This window comes from Theropithecus gelada, chromosome 16, assembly GCF_003255815.1.
Source record: "Theropithecus gelada isolate Dixy chromosome 16, Tgel_1.0, whole genome shotgun sequence".
Classification (NCBI taxonomy): Eukaryota; Metazoa; Chordata; class Mammalia; order Primates; family Cercopithecidae; genus Theropithecus; species Theropithecus gelada.
In genome coordinates, this window is record NC_037684.1 from 10,986,934 (window position 1) to 11,000,228 (window position 13,295).

Consider the following 13,295-nt stretch of genomic DNA (forward strand, 5'->3'; position numbering starts at 1 on the left):
GTTAAGTACTGACCTGCTTTTGCTGGTGATGATATGCTGAGAGGATTCTCTACCAATGAGATGTCAAGCCTTTTCTTCTCCTTAGGCCACCAATAGCTCTGGCTCTACAGAAAAAGGCGATCCTTTGCCTCTTAAAGATGACGCTATCGGCCAGGTGTGGTGGCTCACGCCTGTAATCCCAGGACTTTGGGAGGCCAAGGCAGGTGGATCACGAGGTCAAGAGATCCAGACCATCCTAGCCAACATGGTGAAACCCCATCTCTACTAAAAATATAAAAATTAGCCAGGCGTGGTGGCGCGTCTACTTGGGAGTCCCAGCTACTCGGGAGGCTGAGGCAGGAGAATCACTTGAACCCGGGAGGTGGAGGCTGCAGTGAGCCGAGATTATGCCACTGTCTGGGTGAGAGAGCGAGACTCTGTCTCAAAAAAAAAAAAAAGATGACGCTGTCCTGGGAGCTAAGCTGCCCTGTGTCAAGAGCATCAGGGGTTTAGCAAAGCCAGGGATCATTTTTAAGCTCATGTAACCACCTCCCTTGCAGGCAAACACATAATACACGGACAAATTTGGCTTTATTTTGTTTTCTCTCAATATTGGGAATGCTCATCAGGCATGCAATACAAACCACCTGTAAACCTCATAATGGAGAAGAGTAAAGATCTACTAGACCAGCACATAGAAACTATCAGGGATTGCATGAGATTTCCACCAACAAAGGAGATCCAAAGGCATTAAATCAATATCCAGCATCTACCTAGAAGGAAATGCCCCAAAGGGAAATTTGGTAACACAGGGACACAACTTGGCTACTTTACATTTTAAAAGTTAAAAAAATAAAAAAATAAAAAAATAAAAAAAATAGAGCGCTTGAAGAGAAAAATTCCTAGCGTGAGAAAAGAATTTGTATCAGCAGAAATTAACTAAATAGGTAACACTACTCAGACCACACAACAGGAGAACAAAATGAAGATGCCACTATCCTTTCAAAGGTAACATTTCTTTCTCCCCCAGGATACACCAATAGGATAATATCCTGTGTTAAAGATCTCTCTCTCTCCCTTAATGAGCTACGTTCCAGTTTCAATGTAAGTCAACCAAGGGCAAATTTACTGAGTTCAAACTGGAAAAGGGATATGGGGGGAATTCAAGGATATGCAACTGGACACACCACCCCCACCAAAACCACTGAGGATTAATCCAATTTAGGCACATGTGGAAGGATGAACTGGAACCAATGAGCAACTAAGGAAAACAAGAGGGCTTCTACTTCCAGATGCGGGTAAGCTAAGAACCACAAGTGCAGGTGCCCCTGGGAACAATAAATCAAAAGGGCAGAGTATTTTGTTTCATGTATTTTACCACAATTAAAATTAGTGGAGTGTGGTGGTGTGCACCTGTTAGTCACAGCTACTCAAGAGGCTGAGGTGGGAGGATCCCTTGAGCCCAGGAACTGGAGATTGCAGGGAGCTATGATTGCACCACTGCATTCCTGCCCAGGAAAATACAGTGAGACCCTGTCTCTATTAAGAAAAAAAAAAGTAATAAATTCATTGAATTATTTTACTGTGATTATCTAGTTTGGGTCATTTGGATTTTTTATTTTTCTACAAACAATACTGCAATAAAGATCCTTGACACAAATGTATTTGGCAACTATTAATGGCTATCTCCTACAAGTAGATTTTTCTGTGTTAACAGAAACATTCAAAAATCAGAAACAGGGCTGGGCATGGCAGCTCACGCCAGTAATCCCAGCACTTTGGGAGGCTGAGGCAGGTAAATCACCTGAGGTCAGGAGTTAGAGACCAGCCTGACCAATGGGAGGCTGAGGCAAGAGAATTGCTGAACCCAGGAGGCGGAGACTGCAGTGAGCTGAGATTGCACCACTGCACTCTTGCCTGGGCAACAGAGCAAGACTCCATCTCAAAAAAAAAAAAAAAAAAAGTTGGAAACACAATGTCAAATAGTCCTCCCAAAAGATTTTGCCAATTACATTTCCAACAACAGTATGCAAAAGTGCGTTTTTCCTTCCACCATCAACGATGGGTATTACTAATCCTTTTAATATTTTCTAACTGAATAAGGACAACAAAAAGGAGGGGGGTATGCATGGTGGCACACGCCTGTAGTCCAGCTACTTGGGAGGCTGAGGCAGGAGAATCACTTGAACCCAGGAGGCGGAGGTTGCAGTGAGCCCAAATAGTGCCATGGCACTCCAGCCTGGGTGACACAGCTAAACTCTGTCTCAAATAAAATAATAAAAAGAAATCTCATTATAATAATTTGCACTTCTTTGATTAGGTTGAAAGTGCTTATGGTTTTTGGCCCTTGAAATTTTTCTGTTTTGATTTTTAAGTCTGCTTGTTGACATGCTGTGTCCATTATTGTTACTGGGATATTCTTAGAGATTTGTAAAAACTCTTTACGTAGTAGAAAAATATGTCATCCGCTGGAATTTTTTTGTTCAAGTTCATCATTTACCTATTAACTTTGTTTTTGATGTATTTTTCAATGTGACTTTTATGTAATCAGGTCTATTAATACTTTACCTTATAGCTTCTGGCCCTGTAGTCATGCTTATAAAGTCCTTCACTACCTTAAAATCATTTAAAAAAATTCTCTATGCCCCCAGCACACCAAGAGTGACATATGTATCACTTAGGAAAAGCAAAACTATTTACTTGAGGAAAAGTAGCATGCAGTGATACTGATATTCTAACAATTATGAAATTTTCCTATTTGTGGTGTACAAATGGGACACAGAATAGAATGGTACTAGATTACTTCCACTTTTGTTTTTCCACTAAAGAAAAACAAAGGAGGATAAGCTATTACTGCTTCCTTCTTACTTAAAAGTTAACAATAACTACTGGCCCTAAAAATTCTGATACCAGGAGACAGAGTTAGTGCCTGTTTACTGTACCCATAGTTAATCTAGCCTATTCAAACTATAAAGCACAAGCAGTTGATATGGACACATCTCCCTATCCTTAGGAAACACAATGAGAATGGTGTGCACTTTGGTAAAAATAAATGTTCAGTCCTCCAGCTACAAGAATATTATTACATTCCTTAAGTAGCTAAACCAGCAGGAGAACAATGCTGGTAATTAGAAATCAGTCCACAAGGGATAGCCCTTTTTCCTTATAAATGTCACAAGGACTGTCACCCAGCAAACACATTCCTAACCCCTTCTCCCTTGCCTGCTCTACCTGGAGTGGCAACGTAACACAGTTCTGGCCAATGAAATACAAAAAGTTTGCTGAAGGGAATTCTGGGGAAGCTTTTACTTTTCTGATTAAAAACAAACAGGTATGGCTGGCACAGCTCTTTCCTCTTCCTCCTGCCTTGAATGCATGTTTGATGGCGTAAGTTGCAATAGCCATCTTGCGACCACAGGGGAAAGACCAAGAGATGTTGGTCCTAACACCACTGAGAAGCAAAAGCCATGGTCAACAATTGCCTACCACCCCTAGAATTAACCTGTCAGAAAGATGAACTTCCATTTCCTTATGCCTCTGTAGTCAGGTTTTATATTTTTTATAGACCATACCCAAATTAATTCTCATAGAGTCATTTTCAAATAATTTTTATGTCTAGCAAATAGTAGACCTTCAAAAATTAGGAGTTAATATTGGTAAGATTCTGGAAAAGCTAAGTACCCCTCAAGGGATTCAAGTAAAATTCCAACTAAGAATGGGATAAAGTTGATTTCTGAATGATTTTATAGTACTATGATCAAAAGATGCCACTAATATCTAAATCAGGTTTCATTTTATGCCTGGGATAATAATGTAACCTTAAAGGATTTGGTTTAATTTTCAAAATCTAGTTCTGCTTTCTTCTTGATGTAATTTTTTCATGGCATCCTGACAGGGAATCTAAGATGCACTCATTTTACTCTGAAATTTTTAAACAGGCTGGATCCAGAAATGAACAAAAAACCATGGCCATATCTAGACATTCACTTGCAAAGTACAGGACAGCAGATGGGGTCACAAAGCCAGATATAAACGTACTCAGAACTATCCACAGGCTGTTTTGTGCTCAAAATGCTGAATAAACCAAATAAAAACTAGTAATAGTGTTTGTCAAAATTTGCAGATCTCATACTTTCCAGACAAGGGGTGGAAAATCTGATGGCATTTGGTAACAAAATACTCTCAAATAAAAAGGTTATATGTAGTTTGAGGGATAAAACTGGCAAAAACTACCTGTGCCTATATTATGACCAATAATTTCACTTGGTAAATATGTTAAAAAATGCCTCTTATGCATTATTTACAACAAAGACAATTAAAAGCCATTTAAATGTCCAACAAGTAGTGAATGGCTAAATAAATATTATAACAATATTATTTGGTCATTTAAAAAATTTAATTATTTTAATGACATGAAAATGCTCTCAGTATATAAAATATTTCCTGAATATAATTTCAGTACTATAAAAAAGAAAAACAGGAACATACTGAAAGGGAACTTACAAAAGCTGAAGTGAAATACTGTGGGATGTTAAAAGTGGCTGTCTTCTGTGTATGTGCGAGTATATACACGTACACTTCTCTCTCTCCTGACAGGCCTAGAAATAGCAACACTCACTAACAAGAAGCACCCCTAGTACCTAGATACTGGTTTCTAAATACCACAATCCACTAAAAAGAACCAGGGCTCCTTCAAGAAAGACTGATTTCAGGGCTGGAAGATGGAAAGTCTAAGATGAGCATTAAATATCTTATTGTGCCAGAAAGTAAGGAAGTACTCAAAGAATGACTGAAGACAACTTTGAAGGACACAAGCCAGTTTGAAGGCACTTCCACTATCTGGGACAATTTTAACATCAAAATAAATATAACTCATTGAAAACATGAGTCCATATTGATATAAATGAATAAATAAATGGTAAATAAATGAGGGAGAAGAGGAAGCTCTTCATTATAGAATGCCGATTAATAGATACAGAAGAAACTGTTATTTTAAAAAGGTTATCTCTGAATAGCTATATCATAAGCATACCTTTTTTTCTGTATTTCTCTCATTTCAGCTTTATAAAATAAGCATACATATCTTTTGTAAACACACTCACAATCCCCAACAAATACAACATATGCACATCTCCAGAGCACTCACTAGAGCCACTTTCAAAAGGAAAGCATATGCACAACAGCCCCAAGTACAAACGGCAAGAACATGGGCCGCCTGCCCTGTCCTAGAGAGCTCAGATGTCCCAGGGAGCTGGGCTAAAGCTCACAACAAAACAGGAAAACCAAACGAACCACCAAAGGCAGCACTGATATTTATGCAAGATTTTGGTTTGGTTTTATAGTAATTATGAGGGTGAAGAGATGTGACCCCTACTATGATGCCAATGACAAATGGTTAACTGATAAGAAGAAATGGAGAGGGCGAAGGCTGTAGAGCAAGTCAATATCAGGCTGTCATGAAGCCATTTGAGACACATAATTAATCTATTACTCACCTGGCGTCATCATTCATTGTAGTATGGTCAATAGGTGCCATGAAACTCAGTAGCTTGCTAAGGACATGAAACCTAAATAAAGCAGGAAGCAAACAGGCAGCAACATTAGTAACTATTAACCTAGGAGAGGAAACACATTCCGTGAGTTAACAAACTCCAGAACCGATCACTGGAACATCTGGCTACAAAGTGGGATAGGGAAAAATTCATAGGCCCTTACCACTGTAGCTGGGATGACCAACTACAGTCATCCTATGGGATCTGTGGGGGAATGGTTCTAGGGCTCCTCATGGATAAAAAAAATCCACGGATGCTCAAGTTCCTTATATAAAATGGCACAGTAGGCCGGGCGCAGTGGCTCAAGCCTGTAATCCCAGCACATTGGGAGGCCGAGACAGGCGGATCACGAGGTCAGGAGATCGAGACTATCCTGGCTAACACGGTGAAACCCCGTCTCTACTAAAAAATACAAAAAACTAGCCGGGCAAGGTGGCGGGCGCCTGTAGTCCCAGCTACTCGGGAGGCTGAGGCAGGAGAATGGTCTAAACCCAGGAGGCGGAGCTTGCAGTGAGCTGAGATCCGGCCACTGCACCCCAGCCTGGGCGACAGAGCAAGACTCTGTCTCAAGAAAAAAAAAAAAAAAAAAAAAAGGCACAGTATTTGCATGTAATCTACACATACGCTCCCATATACTTAACTCATCTCTAGATTACTTAAAATACCTAATGCAGTGTAAATACTATGTAAGCAGTTGTTACAATATATTGTTTAGGGAATAATGACAAGAAAAAAGTCTGCACTTGTTCACAGGTATAGACACAACGATCCTTTCCCCAGGCGTGAATATTTTCAATCCTTGGTTGGTTGAATCCGCAGATGTGGAACTCACAAGTATGTAGGGCTGACTGTACATTTTTCCCTTTTTCGTTAATGCTACAGGAGAAAAGTCTGATAACAGCATATTGTAAATGACAGTTCAACACAAATTCATTTATAGCACAGCCTCAAAAAAGAATAGGTACACTTGTGCTTTTGAGCAATATACAACCCTTAAACATTATTCCAGACTAAAGACAATGAGGAATTGACTACTTCATTTTCTTCCTCTACATATATCTTAAGCATTTTTCATTTTAATAGATGTCATAAAAGTCATCTACTGGCAGCAGCAAAGGTAGTGGTATAGCATCTGAATGCAACACCTCATCAACACCATCCACACTGCCACTGGTTCCCCAAGTCAGAAAAGGGATCTGTAATTCCACGTCATCTCCATGCACTAGATCCAGGGGGTCTTTCATTTCCCCCACCTTTAAATGGAGAAACACAACTGAATTCACAGTAAGTTTAATTCCTAGGTCTTCAGTCTAGGTACTATGGAAGTTATATCACCTACATTTCCCACCAACTGCAAAAAAAAAATATTTTGTATGATGTGTTTGAGATTCTCTAGAAAATACAAGACCTTATACAGTCCAAATCATACCAAAGATAACTCAAAAGGGTATCCTTTTCTTCTCATTATAATGTGCCCTCTTATATACATAAAATAAAATTCTAACCCAAAAAACTCTACTAGGGCAAAACACTATCCATAAACAAAATGTGGTATTTTCATGTATTCAATACATAATATTTTAAAGTTTTAGGAACACTTCTATACTTCTATCAAATAATTTAATTATTTATTATATCACCCACAGCTCAGCCTCCCAATGGTAATTCTTTATTTCAACAAACGAATTTTACAAGAATAATACTGATAAGATTTTCCCTATTATACAAGTAATAGTGGCAGGGTGCGGTGGCTCACGCCTGTAATCCCAGCACTTTGGGAGGCTGAGGCAGAAGGATTGCTTGAAGCTAGGAGTTCAAAACCCGCCTGGACAACATAGTAAGACCCTGTCTGTACTCCCACATCAACAGAAAGAAAGTAATACAAAAGGTATAAAATACAAAAAATTAAAAAAAAAAAAAAAATCCCACACAGAAAACACATACAGTTGGCTTGGCACAGTGGCTCATGCCTATAACCTGAGCACTTTGAGAGGCCAGGCAGAAGATCGCCTGAGCCCAGGAGTTCAAGACCAGCCTGGGCAACATAGCACCACCCTGTCTCTACAAAAAGTAAAAAAAAATAGCCAGGCACGGTGACTCACGCCTGTAATCCTAGTACTTTGGGAGGCCAGGGGTGGGTCAGATCACCTGAGGTCAGGGTTCAAGACCGGCCTGGCCAACATGTTGAAACCCCATCTCTACTAAAAATACAAAAATTAGCCGGGTGTGGTGGCACACGCCTGTAATCCCAGTAAATAGGGAGGTTGAGGCAGCAGAATCTCTTGAACCCGGGAGATGGAGGTTGCAGAGAACCGAGATCACGCCACTGCACTCCAGCCTGGGTGACAAGAGAGAGATTTTGTTTCAAAAATAAAACAAACAAACAAAAACCAAGAAGTAAAAAAACTGGCTTGGTGCAGTGGCTCATGCCTATAATCCCAACACTTTAGGAACCTGAAGCAGGTGGATCACCTGAGGTCAGGAGTTTAAGACCAGCCTGGCCAACATAGCAAAATCCTATCTCTACTAAGAATACAAAAATTAGCCGGGTATGGTGGTGCGCGCCTGTAATCCCAGCTACTCGGGAGGCTGAGGGAGGAGAATCGCTTGAACCCAGGAGGTGGAGGTTGCAATGAGCCGAGATCAGGCCGCTGTACTCCAGCCTGGGCGACAGAGCACAACTCTGTCTCAAAAAAATAAATAAGTAAAATAAAAAAGTAAGAAAACTAGCCAGGCATGGTGGCATGTGCCTGTAGTCCCAACTACTCGGGAGGCTGAGGTGGAAGGATTGCTTAAGCCTAGGAGGTTGAGACTGCAGTGAGCCCTCAGGTCTGGGTTTTGTAGCTCAGGCTGGAGTGCAGTGGTGTGATCACGGCTCACTACAGAGTATAAGCTTATCTAAAAAACAAAAACAAATCCCACACAAAATCCTTCTACCTATAGACAGTTGTTGTTATGTTTGTTTCACACAATGATCCTTTTACATATATATTCATATAATTTTGAATGAATTTTCTCACTTAGCCTTATAAGCAATGTCCCATAAACAATTTATAAATGGCTGCATATAACGGTAGGAACAGAAGTACCATATTTTCATATTTTTGAACATATACACTGCTTCTAATTCTTCACTTCTTTTTGTTGTTGTCGTTGAGACAGGGTCTCAGTCACCCAGGCTGGAATGCAGTGGTGCTATCTTGGCTCACTGCAACGTCTGACTCGCAGGCTAAGCCATCCTCCCACCTCAGCCTCCTGAGTGGCTGGAACTATAGGAGTGTACCACCATGCCCAGCTAATATGCGTATTTTCAGTAGAGATGGGGTTTCACCATGTTGCCCAGGCTGGTCTCAAACTCTTGGACTCAAGTGATCCACCTGCATTGGCCTCCAAAAGTGCTGGGATTACAGGCGTGAGCCACCACGCCCAGTCTAATTATTCACTTTTTATAAAATGAAAAAAGACCTCTGTCTTTTGTTGGTGATGTTTTGTTTTGTTTTTTGAGATAGGGTGTTGCTTTGTTGCTCAGGCTGGAGTGCAGTGGTGCGATCACGGCCCACTATAGCCTTGACCTCCCGGGCTCAAGCCATCCCCCAACCTCTGCCTCCCAGCCCCCACCACCACCAAGGAGCTGGGAATAGAAGTGTGTGCCACCACGCCTGGCTAATTTTTAAATTTTTTTTTTTTTTTTTGTAGAGAGAGGGTCTTGCTATGTTGTCCAGGCTGGTCTCAAATTCCTAAGCTCAAGTGATCCTCCCACCTCAGCCTCCCAAAGTGCTGGAATTACAAGCATGAGCCACTGAGCCTGGCCAATACATAACCCTGAGATGTGAAATTGCTGAGTTGAAAGCTATACACATGTAAACCTGACTGAGTCAAAATGCCCTCCCAAAAGTTGTGTCAATGTATGAGCATAAATATTTATATAACTTTTTATTTAAATATAAAGCAAAAATACTGTTAATTAAATATATCTTTTAATGTCCTTAGGCCTCACTAAACTTCAGTGTCCATCTGAAAGTATGATTACTACTCTTGGCTGTGTCCACAAATGGGTTTAATTCACTTTCTAGACAAAGACTATGAACTATACCCTACAGTTGTGTTATGCAATGCAGTAGCTACTAGCCACACATGGCTACTATGCATTTGAAGTGGGGCTAGTCTGAATTGAGATGTACTGTAATTAAGTATAAGATACAAACCAGATTTTGAGGACTTGGGACAAAAAAATAATATATGTCATCAATAATTCTTAAAATAATAAATTTTTGAAATAATATTTTTATATATTGGTAAATGAAATTTGTTATTAAAATCAAGTTCATCTTTTACTTTTTACTTTTTCAATGTGGCTACTAGAACATTTAAAATTGCATGTATAATATTAAATAATAAAAATACATATTAATATTTTTATTAGATGGCACTGTGCTGTAGAATATCTTTACATTTAATACAATACAGTTAATAACTATTAACTACATGATGAAATATAGGCTTTAGGAAGAAATCAGATTAAAGACCATTTAGTAATCTGTACTTAGCATAACGTATTCATCTAATCTCAATACTACTGAAAACGGGTGTATGTTTTAATATTAAATCACCTTTTCCCAACCATACTAAGAAAAGATAAATATTATTTTGTTGTGGAAGAACAGACCAACACAGTAAGACATCATATTATTAAAGGCTCGGGAGTTTGATCAACTTACATTATGATTTCTGATTAAATCATAACTAAATCCACTTATATGTAATGCTGACTAGAATACTGATAATCAATAATTATAATTACTGTATTTCCAAAAACCAAAATTTTTTTTAAAAAACATTATTTTCTAGCATCCAATTAGCAAGTCTGACCAGGCTGTATCATTTGAACTAATGAAGTGTTATTATTTAAACTGTTTCTAGAAGGTAATGTTTTTTTTTTTTTTTTTTTTTTTTTTTTTTTTTTTTGAGGCGGAGTCTTCACTCTGTCCCAGGCTGGAGTGCAGTGGCACCATCTCGGCTCACTGCAAGCTCCGCCTCCTGGGTTCGCGCCATTCTCCTGCCTCAGCCTCCCGAGTAGCTGGGACTACAGGCGCCGCCACCACGCCCGGCTAATTTTTTGTATTTTAGTAGAGACGGGGTTTCACCTTGTTAGCCAGGATGGTCTCGATCTCCTGACCTCGTGATCCGCCCGCCTCGGCCTCCCAAAGTGCAGGGATTACAGGCGTGAGCCACCGCGCCCGGCTCTAGAAGGTAATGTTAATCTTTGCTACATTTCTGGAAGTCTTACATGTACAACCCTATCACAAACAAGGAGCAAAAACTGCTCAGTGTTGGGCCCTAGTATCAGTGATGACAGATGGCATACACTGTCTGTTCTTGAAGTCTAACTCTAGAAAGTTGTTTATAATATTCTCATCTAGCCTGGGAGGGCCACTTGGTTTAACCCCTTAGGAAAGGATGCTAAGGTAGCCAAGGCATCATTCTGGTGCCTGTATAGAGTTGGTCTTGCCAGTGAAACAACTCAATATCCAGAGATTAGAAGAGCAGGCTCTGGAATCAGACCAATTAGTTCAAATCCCAGTTTGCTACTTACTAACTATGTAATGCTGGCAATGTTACTTCACATGAATTAGCTCATTTAATCTGCATAACAACCCTATGAAATGTCACTTCTATGATCATACTCCTTTCACAGATGAGGACACTGAAGCACAGAGATGTAAAGAAATTTGTCCAAAGTCTCCAGGCCGGGAAATGGAAAAGTCAGCTTTCAAACCTACGAAGTTTGGCTCCAGAGCTTGCGCTCTTTCTGCCTCTGCATGTAAATTGCTTAGCAGTGCCTGACCGGGGATTTCTGGAGATGTCAGTTGCTATGCTATTGCTGAGTAAAGACTACTCCCTGATTCTGACCACATCCTCTTATTTATGGTCTCAAGATGAGCCAGGTGAGTACAGATGACAAAACCAAAACCAATTCAACACACATGAACTCATATTACACACTTTTTGTTCTGTAATAATTTTAGGTTTCTAAGACCTCACATTACAACTCACTGTGATGTCTCCTTATTCTGAAATCTGAGACAGTCCCTCAGTCCTTGTTTTCTCATTATTTTGACACTTGACGAGTGCAGGTCAGTTATTTGGTAGAGTGTCTCACAATGTGGGTTTGTATGCTGTTTTATGATGAGATTAAGGTTAGGCATTTTGTGGCAAGAATACCACAGAAATGATGTTGTATCTTTCTACTGAAGACAGAGGGGGTGTGGATATGTCTCTTTACTGGTGCTGTTCATCTTGAACACTTGGTTAAGGTGGCATCTGCTAGATTATTGCAAAGCCACTATGTTTCTCTTCGTAATGGACAAATATCTTGGGGGAGATACTTAGAGACCATATAAATACAGTTTCTCCTCAAACTTTTGCCCATTGATTTTAGCATCTATGGGTGAACCTTGCCTGCAAAAATCATTAGGGTGGGGTTTCCCTAGTGGTGGTTTTCTATTTCTCTCATTCCCTCTACAACTGGATTCCAAAAGGCTTTTATGAAACAAACCAATCAAGACAGTAAAAGTTTACACAGAAATTCTAGAGGCCTTTTAAGTATGGAAAGTTTTAGTTTGAGGTTTCTGGAATTCTTCAGTAACCAAAGGCAAATATTTCACGTGAAGAAATGTGATCACAAATGAAATGATGCTGCCCTTTGTGATTTCTCTGACGCACCAGGCGCTCCTGACCCCTTACTAAACAACTGTCTTGTATTCACCGCTGTCACTAGCCTCCTCCTGCCCTCCTCCCTCAATGGCCACTGTTCCTCAGCATTCTTTACGAGCTCCTCTTACCCTGTCTATCTCACGTATGTTGACATTCTTCAGGATTCTACTCTTGTCACTCTTTATTCTTGTCACACTGTACTCTCCCTGGGAAACAGCAATTAAGCTGTTGCCAAACTATCAACTAATAAATACCTACATCCTCCTCTCGACTGAAAAATCTCTCAACTTGGATTTCTGAAGGGTCAGAAACTGAATCCACTCCTTCCCTCAAAAAACAACAACAAAAAAGATGTTCTCCTTGCAGCCCCTCTTTTGCACATATCAATGATTACTACCAAGACCTATCTAGTTCCCTGAAACCCTGGGAGTCATTCCAACCTTCTCACTTTCCTTTACCTCTTCATGTGCGGCCACTCCTAAGAACTACTCACCTGTATAAATGTCTCTCAATCTGTCATCTCCTATTCCTTCCAGGCCTCGCTCTCATAACTTTCTAGTCCTTTATAGAAAATCTCCTACAATTACCTTTTTTTTTTTTTTTAGACGGGGTCTCGCTCTGTCACTCAGGCTGGAGTGCAGTGGCATGATCTCTGCTCACTGAAACCTCTGCCTCCTGGGTTCAAGCGATTCTCCTGCCTCAGTCTCTGGAGTAGCTGGGACTACAGGCACATGTTATCACACCTGGCTAATTTTTGTATTATTAGTAGAGATGAGGTTTCACCATGTTGGCCAGGCTGGTCTCAAATTCCTGACCTCAAGCCATCCACCTGCCTCAGCCTCCCAAAATGCTGGGATTACAGGCGTGAGCCACTGCGCCCAGCCAATCATCTTTCTAAAATGTGAATGTGATAACAATATTCCTCTGCCTAAAATCTTTCAATGACTCACTACAGTCTATAGAATAAAGTCCAAAAGTCTTAACATGGCCATGATCTATCATTCACCCATGCATGCAGCCTTATCTCCTGCCATTCTCTCATATTCACTT

General features: G+C 40.2%; 1 protein-coding gene across 1 annotated transcript in view; it reads right to left on the reverse strand.

Annotated features, from left to right (window-relative positions):
• Positions 1-13,295, reverse strand: part of AATF (apoptosis antagonizing transcription factor) — a 112,049-nt gene that overhangs the window by 19,545 nt on the left and 79,209 nt on the right. The window contains exon 11 of the mRNA XM_025361764.1: positions 5,475-5,546. Within this exon, the coding sequence (XP_025217549.1) occupies positions 5,475-5,546 (72 nt within the window). The remainder of the gene's footprint in view (positions 1-5,474; positions 5,547-13,295) is intronic.